Raw genomic sequence first — 21348 nt, 5'->3', positions numbered from 1 at the left:
GACTAGAAGGGAATTCAGTGGTAAAAGCCATCAACAGCATGTGCCATGGGGACGGTGGCACTGGCAGAGGTTGTAATAAGCCATAGGGCTTCTGGTGCAGAGTCTTATTCTGAGCTAGGTAGCGCAGGCAGAAACATAATATGCCACATCCTTGGTTAAGGTAGGCCACCAAAAACCTAGTTGGATCTAATACTCTATGATTAATCCATGGGAGTCAGCACAGATTCCCCAGTGGTGACCTTCTCCCATGTAGCCAGGGGATGGCAGCCCCTACCTGATCTTAACCCTGGGGGTGGCTGTATGAGGGAGGATCACAAGGGAGAAAATGAGATGTCATGACTTCATTGGACGAGATGCTGCATCTCCCACTTTCCCATGAGGAAGACCCTCTAATACCCAAGACCTTAATGCCTATTGTATTGTGAGCTGATTGTCCCCCCTTTAGAGGAAGTAGAGAAACATCTTATTTTTCTGGTCAACCCCCCACCTATGACCTGAACACACAAAGCTCCAACACACCACTTTTTTTGCTTCAGAGGTACCTTTACGTAAAATCACTAAGAACTGTTTAAACACCATGTGTCCAATGACACCCATGTACTCCAACTCTCAGAATCACCCAAGCACTGAGATGCGGAATATGAAGGAGTTGAAGTAGTAGAGGTTATCAAGCGCTCGAAGCACAACATGCAGTCTAGTTGTGTTTCTGAATTACTTGTGCATGGGACAATTAAATATGGCAACCACACTCATGTGAGTAGCAGTGCAGGAGAAGATGGTGGCTCCCGCTTCCGAGTGCTGGAGACATGTACCAATGTAGGCGGAGAAGAGGCGTCTGCAGATGGAGAAACCCAGAGTGTGAGCACAAAAGTGCTGTGGAGATGCCAGGAGCTGCGAGAGAGCTCATGGGCACTAGGAAGCTCGACAAAGCAGCATTCTCCAGACCAAGACCTAAAGGGAAGCAGGCGTGTGACCCTAGAGCCGGGAAGGAAGCGAGTGTCACGCTCACCTGAATCCCACGGAGGCGCAGGTCTGGCTTCGAGTGCTGATGCTTCTTCTATGGTGAAGCGCAGGACTCTGAAGATGGACTCACTGGCTCGCAGGAATATTCCCCTGTGCGTGAAAAGGGAGTATTACCTACTGACGGATTAATGCTCAAGCCTCCCACTCCCTTCCAACCGTCCACGATACCCTTCCTCGATTCCCCGTGAAGTCTCACCTTAGGGTCTGGAAGGATGAGTTCTCCATCCTGCTTCTGATGCAGGGGCGCGTTGAAACCCAGTTACTTCACTGGATTGAGGTTTGATGGGAGTTCACATAAGCTTGACTATTCAGGTAAGGCGCTGTAAGAGTTCTGTAGCAAGTTCAAAAGATCAAGCTTAATAATAATGTTCTCTCTACTGAGTGAGGAACTTCTTTAGTGGGGATCTCATAAGGTGTACTCTCGCGACCCGTATGTTAGTGCTATTAAGGTTGGCAATGGTTTTCTTATTTTATTATTTTATTCTTGTGTCGCAAGGATGTAGGTCAACACGGAGACAGAGTCCCTCAGCTCCATTTGTAAAGTAAGCAGTAGTTTGTTTGTGCCTACACCTCTTTGCGCCAAATTTCTGATGTAAATGAATAAAAGTACGTAGTCAAGTTTCTTCAAGTATATTTTCTTAATTTATTTGATATATGTTCTGCCCATATGGATGACACGTGTTTCGGCGTTTCATTGGCGCCTTTTTCAAATCCGGGCTACACAATTCTCTTGCTCATGCCTCAAGCATCGGGGGTCCTGTTTTGGTTCTGGCAAATCCTTATTCATAAAGAGTTCTCTCTTTTGTAGCCCGGATTTGAAAAAGGCGCCAATGAAACGCCGAAACACGTGTCCAAAGGGCCCCATCTTGGGCCTGCTGGCACTTCCCTGGGGGAAATGATGCCTGCCTCTGGGGTTGCTGGGTTGGACCTGGCTCCTTGGAGGTAGGCATCATGACAGCGAGGAGGACGTCTGCAGCACCCAGAGTAGGATGCGAATGGCAAAGCCACACCGCAGAGGAGCGAGCAGGACCGAAGACGCTGGAGAGAAACAGTGAGGTGCCCCAAAGTAGGGACCCTGGGGCGTTCTGGCAACCGCATCACCAACAGTTTGAATGTTTTGAGATTACTGATACAGTAATTACATGTTTATTTGAATGCAGAAAAGGCAAAGTACAGAGCCAAGACCCAATGAGATACAAATGCATGAGATGCAAGAGTGGGGTAAAGTTGAACACATATTACTAAAGACAGATACCAAGTACCCCACAGTATATGCAGTTGTGTTGCTACAGAGGAACTAAGAAATGCATATGAGGTCCTGGTAAGAGAAGGATACCAGGCAAATGAAACGCCTAAGAAGTCCGGGCAGGGTAGTATGCCAGGTAAGTGAAACCACAAGTTAAGTCCTGGCAGGAGGGTAACCAGGCAGTGAGAATTGCATAAAGAGTCCTCGCAGGAGAGTGTACCTGGCAAGTTGCAAAGCTACAAGGAAAACCACAGAATAACAGTGTTTGTTGAATACAGGAAATACTTTTGATAAAGGAAGACTGTTGCAGAACTTGTTGCTTAAACAGGAACATTGTGAATCAGACACAAAGGAACTCTAATCAAAAGACATTGCCAAACCACTTCAAGAACCCAGGGGAAGGGAACTACCCTCTGGGTCCAAAGTCTTTCACCTTGGAAAACATTTCCATTGGAGCTTTTTCATTGGTTTTACTTCATTATCAGCAACATAACAGACAGATAACATGGCATTATCAAATGAAAATACATACCAGTAGCAACATGACCCGAGTGAGATCAGTACATTGACCAGCAGCGGCGACCAGTTACACATTGTGATGGCCATGAGATGATGGCCAATGCAATGAACGACCCTGACACTCCATACTACCCATCAGATTGACTTTTCCCACGAGCCAGGTATGAGGAAAACGGAGCCCAAATGTCACTAGACCAGGTTCACCATTGCAATGAACGCCTCCTCCCTCTCACTTGTGTACACCAAGTCCTTAAATCATTCCTCGCAGGTTGGGTCAAGCGCTGATTTCCAATGCAATAGAATAATTTTTTTAGATACGGTATAAACAAGGTTAAAGAATCTCCTTGTAACCACTTTGACTTTGCCTATATTCCCCAGGAAATATTTTAATGGTAACATATCGGGACGGTCCCCCATAATGTAATTCAAAATTTCAGCCACCTTCTGCCAATATAAACTGATGGTTCGACACTCCCAAAACATGCGGTATGAATTAGCAGGCAAGAAACCACACTTTGCACACGCATCATTCGCATCCGGGGAGAATTTAGCAATTTGGCAGGGGAATAGCGCCAGCGCGAACGAGACTAGCCTGTCTGTGGCGGTCCGTAGCGCTCCGGTCACTATGGTGTTACGCCGCATCTCTGCTACTCATTAGGTAAGTTACAATGAGTATTAAATCCGTTTTGGCTATGATTGAGAAAGCAAAGGCAGACTATGTCAAGAACCTTGCACATGAATGAAAACGCAGCCCGTCTCTGCTCTGCTCACGCGGAGTAAAATACGTAATTAGCATTTAAGTAGGAATGTCTCAACACAGGTAGCCCATATGGATGAATTTAAGACACCTGGATGTTCAAAGTATGAGAATGCCCTTCGATATTAACCCCCTAGTTATCCAACACTCAGGAGCCCAGGACAATACAGGTTATATAGATTGTTATGCTAAGGACAAAAACGTCTAGTCCGAAACCACGTCGGATAACCTTATGGGCACAACTCAGCACTCAACTGCCCTCACCCCTATAAGCAACGAAGACACTAGCGAAGTGAGATCTGGACTAAGATGTCTATTGCATAATACACGTTCCCTCATTAAACATGACCAAGAGTCATGCAATGGCTGGGCCATCACATGCACTGGCTATAACACAGGGATACAATATTCTGTTCCAAGATAGATTAGAGGTGAAGGGGAGGGGGTGGCAATCATTTATAAAGATACCCTAGATCTATAGAGAGTTGACCCCACCAATTTGGATGATTGTGAGATCATCCATATCAAAATCAGGACAGGTGCGGAGAGCACCATAAATGTGATTCTCGTGTATCGACCTCCCTCCCCCATGCATGATGTTATGAATCAGATGTGTGATCTACTTCTCTCTTTCCTTAAATACAACTCTAAATCTATACTTTTAGGGGATTTTAACTTTAGGCTGCAAGACGGGAATGATTTGCAGGACAAGTCTCTTGACGAAGCTTTTATAGATCTTGGATTTAAACTATTTGTGAAAACTCCAACGCATACAAAAGGCAATACGTTGGACTGGACAGCAGGATATAATGTCATCCTAGCCAGTCAGAACATTTGACCCTGTCCCTGGTCTGACCACTTCTTCATACACTTTGAGATTGTATCTGAGAAAAAGGTTATGAGGAAGAAAGCAATAACATCTATGATACAGCGCAGAAATATTACAAATCTAACACCTGAAGCTCTTGATCCAGGGCGTACTCCATTGCATCAGAACTTGAATAATCTTGCTTCTGTAGACAAAATTGCAGAGGTATATCAACATACACTACAGAAAGCTGTAAATATATTAACCTTGTGGCGTACTAAAAAAGTCATCCAAAAGGAGACTAACCAATGGTTTACACCAGACCTGCAAGTCCTAAAAAGAATAACAGTTAAAACACTCTACAATTAAATTTATTTTACAGAGCCTGACAGATTCATAAAACAGCAGTAAAAAGATTCAAGTCAGCAGTCATCATAGCAAAAAAATCGTTTGTTATGACCACCGCTGGTTTCAGACATTTAATGCAGAAGCAACAGCAGATCTTACGCCGAACTGTGCAATGTCGAGCAGTGGAAGTATTTAAGCGACCTAGGATCAATAATAATAACAGGGTAGCTGTAAGAGAGGTGATGAAGTAGCAGGAGCTGAAGCGTGGGTAACAAACTCAGTAGCGGGACCGCCTACAGTGGTCTTGCTACCCTCCTGTAGCAGTAGTTTTTGGGCTACCATATAGGACCCGCCGTAGGGCGCCATGAGACTAGTCTTAACCACTTCAAATGGAGCGAAAAAGGGGAAAGTCCACGCATGCAAGCCATAGCGGGACGAGTTAAAGTTATGGTTGGTTTGCAGTGGGGGGCGAGAGGGTGAAGGGAGGATCAAATGTTGCATTAGATTCTTACTGTTGCTTGCAACGGGATCGAGGCCACACTGAACTCTCTAATAGCCTATACAAATGGCAGGCACGGTTAAGATAATCTCTTGGAATGTCAGAGGGCTCAACAACTATGTGAAACGTAAAAGGGTGCACACGTATATCAAGCAGAATAAAGTCGGGATAGCATTGTTACAATAAACGCACCTGGATACGCAAAAACAGAAAGGTTTGGAAAGGGAGCGGGGGTGTGATGGTGGGCTCCACATACTTAACATACGCGAGGGGTGGTCCTCATTTGGGTAACCTCCAATATCCCATTCAAGGTGTTGACCTCAGACAGATAGCGAAGAGAGGATGATATTGTTACACAAGAGGATAGAAAATAAAGAGATTTTTACAGTAAACACATATGCCCCCGAACCATGATGCCACAGTGTTCTTCAGATCATTGTATGCGAGGCTGGGACCCTATAGAGAGAGGAGGTTGCTCTTGGGAGGAGACGTTAACTGCACCATTGATCCTATGACAGACAGGTTGGATGAGAAGCATAAAAAACCATCCCCCCCAGCCAAGGTGCTCAATGCACTACTGAACCACTTACAACTGAAGGACCTCTAGAGGGCACAGCAAGTAGAGACGAGAGCATACTCCCATTACTCAGCCCCCCATAAGGTGTACACGGGAATAGATTACATGCTCTCTGGGGAGGAACACGAGTTGGAATAGTTGGAATACTTGCCCAAGGTATTTTCTGATCACTCACCACTCGTGATGAGATGGAGGGTGTCCCCACCAAGACCTCCTCTATCCCCACTTGGAAACTAAGGAGCAAATCGCTCCAGGACGCAGGATTTGCCCAGCACATCAGGAGGAGCAACGTAGACTACATCACAGTAAATGAAGGAAGTGTAAATAAGGTGAGCACAGTCTGGGAGGCATACTAAGTGGTGATTAGAGGGGAAATTATAGAACCTGGAGGGATACAGAATGTCATCACTAGGGAACTGGAGAACATAGAAGAAAAGCTGAGAGTACGGGAGTGGGAAGCCAGGCATGATAAAGAACACACAGAGGAAATAATTACACTGAAAAAAAGTATGCTATGTGCAGTGGGATAGACTAGGTAAGTTCAGCTACATGAAGCACTTGGAAAGATGCCATACACAAGGGGACAAATCTGGGAGACTGCTCACCTGGTTGTGCAAACGAGATGATACAAGACCCCCAATATGCTCAATTCAGAACACAGACCTGGAAGAAGTAAATACACAGGCAGGAATAAACAAAGTATTCTGAGAATATTATAGACCTCTATATGCAGACCCCCAAATGAGAGAGGAAAGAGACATAGAAGACGTCCTGGACCTTATCACACTGCCCAGGCTAGATGCTCTCCACGCTGAGCCCTTGGAGGCACCCATAACCCCGGAAGAGATAGAGGCCACGATTAAACACTCCCCACAGGAAAACTCCAGGCACCAACAGGCTCCTACGAGAATTCTATACAGCTTATAGCGATGTCCTGGCACCATTACTTGCAAAAGTTCACAACAAACTGTACACAGATCACATCCTCCCTGCAAGCATGAGATAGGCTCTGATAGTTCTGCTGCTTAAACCGGGCAAATCAAACACTGGCTGTGGATCTACTGTCGCTGCTAAACCATGACAGTAAGATTCTTACAGCCATCCTAGCGAATCGACTTCACAAAGTGATACACATACTGATCCATCCGGACCAGACAGGGTACATACCGGGCATGAACATAACAGAAAACCTCAGGAGATTGCACCATGTAATCTATAGCACTGCAGATAGTAATATAGACGGCGCAGTAGCCTCACTAGATGCAACCAAAGCATTCGGCTCGGTGCATTGGGACTGGTTGTATGCCACCATAACTAAGACGAGCATCGGGCCACAGTACAGTAGATGGGTGAGGTTGGTATATACTGATCCAGTAGCCAGGGTTGTCCCGATGCTATATATTATGGCGGCAGAGCCCATGGCAGCATAAACTGCGACAGGAATACAGAGATGCGGGCATAAACATAGGCGGGGGTGAGACACGTGGTGTCCATGTACGCTGACGATGTTATATTCTATCTCTGTGATCCCGAGCGCCATCTCCCTTACATCTTAGAGGTGCTAGATAACTCGAACAGGCTCACTGGTATGAAAATAAATAGGACGAAGTGTATGGGTTTCCTCTAGCAGCATTAACAGAGGTCCAAAGAGGACTTACCCTTAACCCCACTATTAGATACCTAGGCATTAACATCTATCATGACCCTAAAAGAGAACACGAGCATAACACGGAGCAGGTGAAGCTAAGTTTGGTCAAGTCTATGGAGTTCTGGAGTAAGTTGCCTTTATCAGTGATGGGAAGGGCAGCCTTACTGAAAATGGTTGCACTACCAAGGCTCATGCACTGCTTCGGGAACGTTCCCCATTATATCCCGAAGCAGTACTTCTGGGACCTTGAGAAGATGTGTAGAGGGTTCCTGTGGCAAGATGGAAGGAGCAGAGGGGCGCTGCATACACTACAAAGGCCGTACGCTCAGGGGAGGGGCTTAAGACACCAAATTTAGAGCTATACTACCAAGCAGGCCAACTGCAAAATGTGGTTAAATGGATGGCAGATGACCCCCACATGGGAAACTGGGCTGTTGCAGCCAGTCATGAAAGGTAGATACTTGAGAGATTTCCTCTGGGAAATCAAATATGGAATAGGGCTTGCAGAACAATGGGACTGGTAGACCTGCTATTGCCACAGATACCGATAGCTGCAATCCTGAAGGGGAAACCAGCGGATAGGACAGTGATCAGGACGCGGTGGGAAGAGTGTGGAGTAGCCATAGTTGGAGATTTATGGAAGGACGGTGCATGAATGACATTTGGGGAAGTGCAAGACGCCTCCGGCCTGCACACAGGACAATTCCTACTACACAACACAGTACTAAAGGCAGTGAGAGGGCGGTGGCCAGATATTGTGGGGGAGGCCATAGGAAACAAAGATATTTAATTTTTGCTCACGGTGGCAGAGGGTGGGCATGCTATTTCCAGAGTCTATGAAATACTGTTCGCAATCAAAACTGAAAGTAAAGGGAAATGGGAAAGGGAACTGGGGAGGACTTTAGAAGAAGGGGAGTGCGCGAGAGTAATGGGGTACCATAAAAAGGTCTCTAGAAATGCCAGGTTGCAATTCATACAACTGTGCATAACGCACAGGGCATACCTCACTCCCGCGGTCATAGCAACATTCAAAGGTGCGGCCAGACAGGAATGTCCGAGATGCAGAGAGGTGAATGCAGAGCTTATACACATGTTCTGGGGATGCCCGATAGTACAGAGGTTCTGGAGGGGGGTAGCTGACAAAGCAGCCCAGGGGGGTGCGTTATATTAGACACTCAGACGCCGGAAGCGTGCATGCTGGGTGCTTACAAGAGAAATGCGAAGGACAAACTGCTGAATAGGCCGAAAGATCTAATGTATATATTAGCCAAGTGGAGCATAGCCATGAACTGGAAAAATCCTAACGAACCAAGTATTGCTGGATGGTGGAAGGAACTAGATGAATGGATTAAAGCAGAAACTGGGGCATGGGAAAGGCGTTGAGGGAACAAAAAACAGAAGCAAGCCTGGACATTCAGCGATGGATAACCCTGACTTTAACACTGCTGGCAAATAAGAGTAATGGAGAAGTAATTGAACAGACATTGGGGGAGGGTACTGCAACACGCTAAAAGGAGTTCATTGATGGGAGGAACGAGCTAAAGGACTGGGGTGTTAGTATAGGGTTGTTCGAATATGCACAAGTTCACAGCTATTTATTACCTCTATTGTTTGGTTTGATAAAAAGCAATAAAAATTGTTTTAAAAAAAATGATGGCTGCGAAGAGATGCATAGTCAGGCAATGGAAACAAAAGGAGCCACCATCCATCATACAATGGTACTATGCAATATGGGACACAATCGATGTAGAAAAGATGACTGCGACAATTCGATAAACACTGAGGAAATTCAGTCAAGTTTGGTCACCCTTGATAAAACATGCTATTAAGGATGCTAGACACCTGTACGCACCGAAGAGAGTAAAGACACTAGGAATCATAAAGGAAGAAGAGGACTGAGCCGCAATCAGTTAAAAGGACTTAAAGAGCCACCCGCAGGAACTTATGGGAGCTAGGGGGACAGTATATGCCGACGTTAAAATGTCTTATGATGGAAAGTGCATGGAGCATCACAACTAATTCCGTGTGCATAATGAACTGAGCAACAAAGTTTTGGTTGAAAAATAAAAAAGGTCACTGTATCCAAGAACCTGGACCAGATCTAGACTGCAATGCCCTTTTTAAAAATAATCTCGATATATGGGGCAAACTGCTGCCCACACTATTCTGGAATATTAGTGAGAATGGTATCCTGTCACTAAGTTGGACAGAGAGTATTATCATTCTGATACACAAGCGTGGCCTCAAAAACGATCCAAACACGTATCATGTTATGTCCATGCTTGATGCTCCAGCTAAAATATCTGCTACAGTTCTTTTGGTTGAAATCAATGGCTGGATACTGTAAGGGTGTTGAAACAGGAAGCCGACACAAAGGTGGCATGGTGGTTGGCAAAGACTTGTTTGTAAGAAAAGAAACCCTCACTATCCCCATCTTCTAAGAGGGGCTTCCTTTCCTCAAACGAATACCAAGAATTGGCTGTCAGAATGTCCATAGAAATCAAACTGCACCATCCTGTGTCCCAACCAACTTCTATCCCTTACACTAGAACTAAAGAAATAGTCAACAGAAAAGTCCCTTTTCCAGAAAAATGACTCCCTTCTCCTGGTAGGTAGGTGGTACTCTCAGAAATGTTCTCTGGCAAAAAGGATGTCAGGGGGAAGGACTCCTTTCCCCTGGCTTGTGGTTCCAACAATCATTTACAACACTAACTTTCAGAACCAGGAGAATTACTTCACTTGCTCCAATATAGTTCATACCAAAGCCGGGGGGGAATGACTCCCCTGGCATCTCTTGATCAAAAATACTTTATTTCCTTCAATTTTCAGAGCCAGGAGAATGACTCCCTTCTCCTGGTACTGGGGAAGTCCCAAGTCCTTCTCAGGGCCTCAGTGGCCTCTTCCCTGCCACTGTGATGCTTTTCTTGGAAACTTAATATACTTCTGTCAGGGTCACAGACCCTTCTCTGATGGCCATTGGACTTGTTGTGGCCACTGCGACAAGGAGGTTCTCCTCTGATGCTCATTATGCTGGCTTTTGGGTCCCACACCCTTCTCTGGTAGTCAGTGGGCTTATTGCGGCCACTGAGACGAGGAAGTCTTGCTTCCCGGTAGTTTTGACTATTGCTACTAGGTCCGCAGAGAGCCTCCCAAGCCTGCCTCTCGTCCCCCTCTTGTCCCCTCCGGGTCTCCCATACTCCAGTTACCTACGTTTGGACTTTGGCACGTCACCAGGGCTAACTGGGACAGGGGCGCGTCTACGCTCTTCAGGTTTCTCTTCTCCACTTCTGCAGCAGTGCAGCAGCTCTGCGCTTTCCTGGAATGCTCAGCTCCATCTTCCTGCATTGCCTTTGGGTATGCTCCAGCGGGACCCACAGAGAACTCCCACAGCGCCTCGCTGGCGCCCTTCGCTAGTCGTTCAATCCAGTCAGCAGACAGGATTCCAAACTCCTGCTCACACCTGCTACCTCTCCCAGCTGGGCTTGACAAAGTCTTCAGTCTTTCTTCTCTTATACAATGATGCCAGTACAGCCATGGTGGATTGTCAAAGTGCTTTGTTGTTCTTGATGGATTGATATTCATGCACCCTTGGGTCCACCTCGTACCAGTACTAGCACAGTAAGTAACCTTCAGGTCTCCTGTGCTCTTCTTTTGGTGGTTTCTCCTACTCTACATAAATAGTCTACTCTCAAGAAAGTTGTCTAGTATGGGGGGTTAAATTAAGGAAGTTGGGGTGTGACGTGGGCCAACGGGCTATACCCTAGGTGATCGTCCTTATCACCAGAGGGGGGCATAAGGGGGCGGGGGGGTGCGGTTGTCCCTCACCATAAGGTCCTCTTGCATTATACCACCTGTAGGGCGACTACTGGGTAGTGGCCGCACCTCGCTAGCCTCATGGAAAAGGGCTATCCCTTGGGGAGCATTGATGATACCTTGCAAATCCTCACACAACAGACAAAATATATCCTGCCCATAAACCAAACGGGATTTAGAAAGGACCACTCGACTACAACTAACATTCTCACCTAAACTACTATGATACAGAGAGCATGGTCAAGACAAGAACAATCATATGTCTGTTATAAAGACTTTAGTTCAGCATTCGACATGATTAACCGAGAACATCTCTGGAAGAAGCTGAACAATTGGAATATTCCACCTGGCTTCCTGTCTACAATCATGGCATTGCACTCCAAAACATCTGTAAGATTTAGACTTAACCAAGTTGGAGAATGTACTAAGCCTATACCCACATATAAAGGGCTTAACACAGGGTTGTATTCTTGTGCCCACATTCTTTAGCCTATATGTATCTGACCTTTCAGAAGCATTAAGTTGTGAAACCTCTTCTCCTATATTAGTTGTGGATATACTCTTGAAGCACTCATTACGATCTAAAAAGTTAACATACTTTCTGTGATGCTTTATGGTGTGAGAATTTGTGGGAGGAATCGCACCAGGGAATTGACTAAACTTGAAAACCTTTGCTTCAGAGCCCTGGTTAACATGCCCAACTCACTACCATTTAACAATTTATGAAGAGAATTCAGAATATTCTCTATAATGACATATTGAAAAAGCCCATTAATCTGTTATAGAAATTGACCAATGCAAAACCCATCTCTTTACTGGACTTGGTAAATAGAAACCATGAGTCGTTGGGGCAATATATCCCCTTGCATACCAGCGACTTGGTACGAAAAGAGGAATAGGAATAGTGCAAGGTCAATGCTATCCAGCCACAGGTTACTCCTTTACATACTTTCAAATCCTGTATTAAAATCATTATGGAAAAAGTAGACGGAGAACAAAATATCGTAGACTTGGTCACAAGAAAGCATAGCAGAGATTGTGTCCTTATGTACATGAACATTATTGTACTATGAATTACCCAATAGCTTTCCCTAATCATTTTTTGGACTGGAATGCCTGAAGTACAAAGTCCACATTGCACAAATAAGGGGAAGTCATGGGGGCAGGATTTGGAATTAGTAGGGACCAACGTAACTGTAGATTGTGTGGCTCTTCCCAACTTGAAACCTGCAAGCACCTTATCACCAGCTGCTATGCCCTTTCTCCCTGGTGTACTAGGCTCTGGCTAGCATATGGGGAACACCATTTATTAGCCATGACTTCTGATCAACCGTGGTTTAGATTAATGGAGGGAAATGACTGAAACCTCAACTATACTGTCACCAAATTTTGGCTAGTTATTAGAGCAATGCTCAAGGGTAATGCGATTTAATTTAACGCTCTGAATATCTTGGTATATCAAAAGTAATCCATCATACCAAGAATGTAATTGTTTATACATTTTTCTTTCTACAAAAAGTTTCTCTTTGCCGTGTATTTTAATGTATTAATGTAAGAACTCACTATTTGTATATATTGTATATTATTATCATTACGTGGTTTGATATGCTGAAATGACATGTGTTTAAAAGTCATTTGACTACATGACAAAATAAAATATTTTTAAAAAGAATATAAATGTGTATGTATAAGCCCCTGGAACCGTCCTTTGCCCACCGGTGGCTAGCTTCCAGTTAAGGGTGCACGAATGATTCGTCTCACCAGTCCAAGAGTTAAAGCACTAACAAGGATCCTTTAAGGTTGCAGCAAGAGCAGCAGCGTTTCACTCGGCGATGGCTTTGACAATGCTGGTTGTCCTTAGCAGCAGCCTCCCAATTTTTCAAAACAGGCTGTTGTTCTTCAGATACTTGGCTTCAGTGGTCGGCTCAGGAGGACCGGATGGAGGCCAAAAAAGCAAGATGGCAACAGGGCAGAACTTCAACCTAATGACACAGCCATTTTGAGGCCACACTGCTAAAAATAAGAATGCACAGTAATTCATTTGAAAATAGGACATTGCTCACGGTCATCAGCCTGTCCTAGGCAACTCAAAAATGATGTTAGAGAAAACAAAAGAAAGAGGGATATAAAGTACCCCTGTAGCAATCCACTGTGACGGGGTGTGTGGTACATGAAGGGAAGCACAGGAAATCATGAAAAAAGGTAGCCCATGGTTGCCAAAATAAAGTTGGTAATTTAAGCTAAAAAGGCTTTACCTAACTCCAACTAACTCCAAAGCCAGGCAAGGGAACAATACCAACCAAATAACTGGGGGTTCCATTAATATCATGGAAAGAAAAGTTGCAAAAAGAAAACTAACATTCTCATGGATTAAAGGAAGGTAAAGTTACTGAAGGCATCTCCAAAGCTTGGAAGGGATTGCAGATAGGTCCAGAGTTTCCTGGCAAGCGCACCCCCCCCACCTCAAAAGCACACGCTGTTCTTTAGGCCTTGCTCTGGTGTTCAAGGTTTTATTTCTCCAGCTGCCTCTTTTTTTCTTGAAGACTGAAGTTGAGTTGTAGAGTATTCAACCTAGAAACCCAGGTAGAAGTCCTCGCTAAGCAAACAAATAAGACACCTATGCCTATCTCTAAGGCTCTATGCTGTAAAACCCTGGCAGATTTTTAAATTCTCCACTTTGTTGTGGGGCTAGGAAAATGGATATATTCCACATGCTTATTGTTCATAGAAATGTTCAGCGCACACATCTCAGAAGTCGGTAACAGGGACTGTTTTGGCTCTACATGATGTAAAGAATCTGCTGTGATGGTAAAGATACGGATGCGAGGGGGCTCGCCAATGGTAACCTTGGACATCTGCTCACTTCAGGCATGGACCTTCACAGGGCTAAACACAAAGCCTTGGAAAACTCCCTAGGGAAGGCCTGACCCAACCAGAAACCCCAAAATAAACGGGTATCTGAAAACTCAAATTGTGTATTGCAAGGATAAAGAAAAATTGGACACATTTTTGAAGACACAACAACACGTAGATCATAGACTTTCTTTCACACTAAGTTTGGTCAAAAACATGCATCCCATTTCTGTGGTGCACTCTGTCATCTGCTGTCACTGTTGCATACAAAGCAAAAACTCTGGACCAGTACAATCCATATCAACTAATGTATTAGAGCGAAGAAATCTTTAGAAGAGTGAGCACCCTATCTGGAACTCACAACCAGCACCTCTATGTGCCCCCCTTTTCCACATCAAACTGATGTTTGCTCGAGGGCGAGGACATTTGCCTTTGGTACTCAAATATTAATGTGTTGGTTGCAATGAAGTTCATTCAAAATTTTGGGAATACAAATATAAATAATCTGTAGAGCTTTTTTCAGGGTTTGGAAAATGTTAAATCTATACATGGTTTAATGATTTACTGCTCAGTGAGCATAAAGACACGATCAGCTTATGGAGGGCGCTCCCTAGAGCCCCCTTTCTAATCAGAACCCAAGATGTTCATGCATTTGAGCACTGAAAGCTTTTAGATAAGTGTAGGGGCCTAATGCAGGCCTTCATGGTGGTGAGATGAGAGCAAGATATAGGGAGAGCTACAGAAAGATTGTTATCAACATTTGATAATGGTCCCAATTGTGTTGTAATATAAGATTCGTTTCCAGTGTAAATGCAAATATTCATAAATGTCAAGAGAATGTGCATTGCGAATGCTATGATGGTGAACTTCCATACCTCTAGAAGACCGGAGAGGCCAGAAAATTGGAGTTTCATGTATGCATTTTCAATCGTTATTTCATCTTCTGCATTTTGCATCTCTTCAATCTTAAATAGTCTATTTGTGTTCACTTTGACATCCGTTTGTCCACTAATGTACATCCCATAATCGGCCAAGACAGTCTCTGAGCTCATTCCCTCCACAAGCTGGTACACTATTAATCCAAGAGCTGGAAGGTGCGCTGTGAAAGAAATCTGTTGAGACATGAAAAACATGCGTTAAAACATATGGCTATTGGAATCACTGGCGTGAATAGGAATGGTATTATTCAATGTCAAATCTCCTTAAAATGAATGTGCATATATGCTCAATGTGCAAAGTAGAAGGTTTTCTACAATAAAAGGGCAATTGTCACTTAATAAGAGAAGCTCACCCAGCAGCAGCTATGCATTATTGTTATCAAAGCAAGGATGGACTTTAAGGCTGTAGCGAAAAGTTTTGCCCAATAAATATTCCAAATGGTATCTCCATGTTTGATAGACTATATTTTGATAGGTGGGGCTTGAAGAATATGTTTTATATTCAGGTCGACCAAAATAGAGACTATCAAAAAATTGTCTGTCAAACAATGTAGAATCGTAATGTAATGTAATTGTTTATTTATAACGTGCTTAATACACAGAGGTTTCTAAGCGCGGGCCAGGGGATCGAACTTGTGTTCTTCCACGTCATCTTGTTTCCAAGGCGAGCCCATTGCCCCTGAGCTATCCTCCTGAGACAAAATAAATGTAGACAATGTGAAAACAACTATCATTACCATTTCGTGCTTGTTAACCATGAAACATGTTTCAACCTACATCATGAGCTGGACTCCAAAAGTGACAGTATTCACTGAAAGCCATGGTGTGATTGGAAAGGCAAGGTGGCATACTCACTAGTCTAAAATTACAGAGAAATAATGCGTAATGAACAGCTTTTCTGTTGATTAAATAAATACACAGCATGGAGTAGGGGGACTCTGTTAAGATGTCCCAAAAGTGGGAATTATAGACACCTATTTTCAAAGTCATCTGTTCTTTAACCTTATACGGTTGGATTGTCTACGACCCTTGGATGCAGATCTGGGGGTTCCAGGGTTTGCAGAATGATGTGATGGAATCAGGGCCAAGTATTAATCAAAACCAACAGAGCAATGATGAAAGCGGTGTCTGCAGGTAACGGCGATTTCAAGATAGGCCTACTAAGCGAAAATGGAGTCACCGCAATAATAGCTTAGCTAAAGAAACTTTCTTAAAACACTATCAACTAGAGGATAAGGGGCAGCAAAGAAAGGTATGCAGATCAGCGAAACAAGAAACCCGGTAGGGGATACAGATTAACTGACAATCATCTCTTCATCCCTTTCACTCTCTCGGTCAAGCACTTTTTTTCACTGTATTTATGTGTATGTTTTGTTAAGATATATGTATACATATAATTTATATTAAACATTTTTATTTCTTTTTAAAGCACTAACAGGTCACCTTATCGCCACTTAGCATTGTTCAGAGGGTTGTTTGGTTACTGAACCATGCAAAGGTTTCTAGGATTGTCTTTAGAATCACATTGGAAGAAAAAGTCACTGCGTGCTCCAGTGATGGGTTAAATGATGTACAATCTCACATTTGCAAGGCTGAGAATGGTGGGTGGCAGGGTGGTTGCAGTAAGGAATGCATCCTGATTAAGGGCTGCTTCAAAACCGAATTGAGGTACATTGGTACCCAAAATGAGGACATGGGAGGAAGCCCTGTTAAAAAAAAAAACATAGGCAGCCGAGCATGCAAGAGAGGGGTGGAAAAGGGAACAAGGCCACAAAAAAGGTAAAGAATGAGGGGGGGCAGCCCAAGGGAGAAGGAAAATGGTGTAGTGAGAGGGGCTATTATAGGCAGTACTGACAGAAGCTGAACTGATAAAAGGGAATTAGCAATGAAGGAAAGCCACAGGTAAGGGCCTATTCATAGTGAGCATGATTCTTTAAGTCGCTGGGTGAGCAGTTGCAGATTCATAAATCACAGATCATTTTAAACAGCTTCATGAAGTCAGAGAAGTTTCAAAGGGACATTTAGCATAGATACTGAGGCCTTCAACAGGGAGGCCTTGCACCCATTGCTTTGCAGTCATGCCACTTTTGACTGAAATAAGTGGCTAATACCGTAATATTTTTAAAAGATATTTCGGTCCTTGTACCACAGTGGTTTATTGTACTTCGAGCCAAGGGAGGGCATTCAATGCAAAAAAAAATTGGATTTGTTTTAATTTTATATTTACAGTTAAAGGAGAGCCTGTCTGCGTGATTCTCAATCCTCTGGATTCTCTGAATTTCCCATTTTATGATGCCAGTGTAGACTTTCTAACAATAATCCAGTTCAGATCAGTGGTGAATTTATTTGGTCCTTATGGATTGTGCTCCATTTGCCAAAATTAACTAAGTCATGTACTTCCTCATTTGATTCAAATAAAATATTTTCAAATATTCTTCCATAGTCAACACAATATATTATCTACAGTAATTTGCTTGTGATCAAGTTTGATAATAGCTTCAATTTCTTATACATATGACCATTAGTAGCATATTCATAAACTATTCTGTGAACCAAAGGACATATTAACAAATACAATCAATGAAATTCCATGTCAGAATTTAAGCCCAATAAGTTTTAATAACGGGTTACAAGCCACTACATTACAAGTCAACTCATATTTCCAGTCGCTCAACTCTTCATTAGGGCTACACGTCTTGTGATGTCAGTAATGATGAATAGCAGATATCAATCAAAAAAGAAAACACTTTTTTCAGTCCACTTGGAACATACAACATTGGTATCCTCATAACAACTTGTTATTCTTTTGCTAAAATATCTCATTTGACTCTTCACTTTCTCTTGTGCTGATCATTTGTAACTGCAATTACCCACGGGATTCATTTGATAGTTTTCTTTTTCACTCTATAATGATTAAATGTGGTCTTATGGATTCAGACTGCAGCTTGCATTCACTGGAAGGGTGTAAGGGTTTGTGCGAAGTATTCAAAGCTACAAAATCTTGATCACTAGGGAACTTTGAGCCAGGACCACAGCATCATCCTTTTAGATTGCATAGGCCTTGATCCAACCTTATGCATTTCCCACAAGTGAATAATTCTCTGCACACAACCGGTTGTGTTCAAGTCTCTTGTGGACACCTTAGCCTGTGACAACAAGGTGTCAGTTTTGTACATGGGCCTGCTACATAAGAAGCGAAATAAGTTAGATGTTCGATCAGTTACACCATCATGGTCTTAAATACCCTGCAGGAATGTGTGCTACAATACTGATGAGCTCAAAGAGAAAAAGATCCCTGCCCTCAGTTGTTATGGACAGCGTCTACTGGCCGCATATAGTATTTATCACTAACTGCTTGGTGGTTGACGGGCATTCCTGTAGGACCTATGTGCTGAAATGCTATCTTGCTTTACTCATTTCACCTCAAGGGGTAATTAGTTCACAGACCTTTGCATGGTTTATAAACTGATAGACATTTCATTTTAATTTGAACGTGATGTCCGGCACTTATTAATTTCTGGTTTTTGGCTGTATGTACTGCACTGAATTATCACACTACTACATTAAAAGGACGGGAATTTTGCACCTCTTAGTAAATGGACTGGCCGGGAGAAAGAGGGAACACTCCCATGTAACCTTTACAGGAACGTGAGATGCACTTTCTCCGAGCTACTGACCTATATTTACATTACCATTAGAATGGCCCTAAAGAAGCTTCTGAAGAATACCATGAAACCCCCCCCCATTGCTGATCCAATTTGGCTGCGGTTACAGTTCCCAATTGTGTTCACAAGTGCCTGCAGTGGGAGATCTAAAGGCAGTTAGGGTAAACTGTTTACACAATTGGCGACCGAGACACAAACTAATTCTAAGAGACTTCAGAGACTGGTAAACCATCCCTGTCACTGTCCATTCCTTTGGCTGTTCGATGAATAAAGCTTATTGCCATTTTATGCCGTAGTAAACCTCAGAAGGGATACACCTTTGTAGGTCAAAACGCATTCTTGATAAAGGCCCATACCTTCAGAGAAGAGACTCATGTTTATAACTCAGACTAGAAGAGTACCAGTAACTCTTTGGCCTAGCATTGTTGAAGAGAAGGCACGTTTGGTGGTCCTCAGAAGACGCTGGTTAATGAAATAAGACACATAAGTAAACATTTTTCTTTTTAAAAGCAGTGTCAAATCACTGTGGTGGGGAAAGGATCCTTGTATACTCTTTGTGAGTACACTTGAACAAGGTCTCATAAGAGATGGTTCATTAAGAAGTTTCTTCCAGCTGTGCATTTAGATCTCAGAGCAGGTTTGCAATCCATACATCATTCTTTTCTTTGGTTAAGGGAAATTGGCAAATCGAAGACATTCGCCCCTTCTCCCCAAAGGGGACCCGCCCACCCCTGTGAGGCTAGGGATGTGAGCCCGCTTTGCAAAACCTAACCTAGGGGTAGAGGCAAGTGGGATTCCTCCTTTGGGGACGAGGACTCCTGTTTCTATGAGGAACTCACTAGATCAACTAATTTAGGTGCATACTTGGGGGCTATCTGGTAGGCTGAAGAATGTGGGATCCTTATCTTTGGCTGAAGGCAATGCAATACTAAACCAATTGGCATAAGAAAACAAAACTCTCTCTTTAACACAAGATGCTTATTTAAATGTGGCGAGGATGAGGAAAGGAGACAAGCCTGAGGCGCAACAGTAGCCCCTCCGACATCATTACGATGGCTGGAGGTGGGGCACAAGCTGGTCATGGAGCCTGCGACTTGGAGCAAGAACGCGAGTAGGAGAACTGGTGTATGGAGATGCGAGCAGAGTCTCGGGTCAACCAAGAGAGGAACAAGCAACTCAGTGGTGGCGTGACCACAAGCTGGACGTAGTGGGCAGGATGCCTCCGGAAAAATGCTGATACGCCTGTAGAGGAAGCGTGGATCACATTCAATCAGCAGCACCATGAATGAAGCAGGACTCTGACAGAGACCTGAGAATGTGAAGACGAATAGCCGGAGAGCGATAGAGAGAAAGCAAGCCATCCTGAGTCGGAGCCGAGTCCCAACCACTGGCCCATAATAAGAGAGGTAAGTGAGGCACCGGGAGAGGCAGGATGCCTGCAGTAGATCATTATCGATCAGAGAAAACTCATCCCAGTCACAAGAACGAGAATGCAGGACTAAAGTTTGATTAAGTTGAAGGCAAATAACGAGTAATCCAGAAAGTGAAGAGTTATTGTAAGAAGCTGGAACCTCGTCCCAGTACACAGGACGAGTTATCAAATAAGCAACAAAGTCCACCAAGAAGTGAAAAGCCTAGAAGAGAGGCTGAATCCACACAGCTGTTGTATACCCAATAAGAGAAGAGATACACAAACCAGAGGTGAAAAGCCTAGAAGAGGGGTACGGAATCAATACCGCTGGGGTATAACCAGTACGAAAAGAGACCATAAGACTGATAACTGATAATAGAAGTTTAGAAAGCGGTGAAGCACAACCATGATCAAGTACTCCTGGAGGGAAGGCCTGGGAGGAAACTATAAGCAACAATACAACCCCGTTCAGATACTCCTGGAGAGAGGCCTGGGAGGAAAACTACAAGTAACCATCTCAGTATTAAGAAATGTTACCATGGAAAACATTCTAAAAAGGGGACACAGAAAGAAGAGAAAAGTGTTCTTAGCGGGCTACAAGAATTGATTGCTGAGACTATCTGTCCCACGAGAGGTGTTATAATTCAAGATACTACTGAATGAAGTGGAGAGACCAGGCAAAACTAAATCATTCCCTTGGACTTTTTGAAGTTAGTTACAATTAGTGGCATGGCCCGATAGGATAGTTTGGACGGAGGACATATTTTCTTTTGGACTTCATGACAACGGACAAGCACATTTAGTTTTTCTTAAGATAGCTAGTGTATTCCCTCTAGTGATTGGGAAAGTTAGGTCTTCTATCTATAATTTACACTAAAAGAACCTAAACCATGTCTTCCGAGTGTCCGTCTCCTCCTTCCAACCCGCCACAGGAAGCATCCCCTTAACCTCAAAAACAAACAAAGTCCTGTACATTACATTAACAAGCATGCATGCAAGAGGAGGATCGTATCCAGCAGAAATAAAGTATTTAAGATGTTCTATTGGTTACTATCGTCCTACAGATTCCTCAACTTTAGAAAGACTCCCAAAGCAGTACTACAGAACAGCACGGTATGCAAGAGATTACGAGAAACAAATACTGGAATTGAGAAAATGCTGTACGATGGGCAATCCAAACCTTGCATAGATCTACAAGAAGTAATGCTTGGAAAAAGTATGAAGATACAACTAAGTGGGAGTG

General features: G+C 43.6%; 1 protein-coding gene across 1 annotated transcript in view; it reads right to left on the bottom strand.

Annotated features, from left to right (window-relative positions):
* Positions 1–21348, bottom strand: part of MAN2A1 (mannosidase alpha class 2A member 1) — a 1346034-nt gene that overhangs the window by 406409 nt on the left and 918277 nt on the right. The window contains exon 14 of the mRNA XM_069625484.1: positions 14967–15203. Coding sequence (XP_069481585.1) covers positions 14967–15203 — 237 coding nt within the window. The remainder of the gene's footprint in view (positions 1–14966; positions 15204–21348) is intronic.

Source organism: Ambystoma mexicanum, chromosome 6p (genome assembly GCF_040938575.1).
Source record: "Ambystoma mexicanum isolate Mex_15411 chromosome 6p, UKY_AmexF1_1, whole genome shotgun sequence".
Lineage (NCBI taxonomy): Eukaryota > Metazoa > Chordata > Amphibia > Caudata > Ambystomatidae > Ambystoma > Ambystoma mexicanum.
The sequence above is the reverse complement of the archived record's forward strand: the minus strand, read 5'-3'. Positions and strand labels throughout refer to the sequence as shown.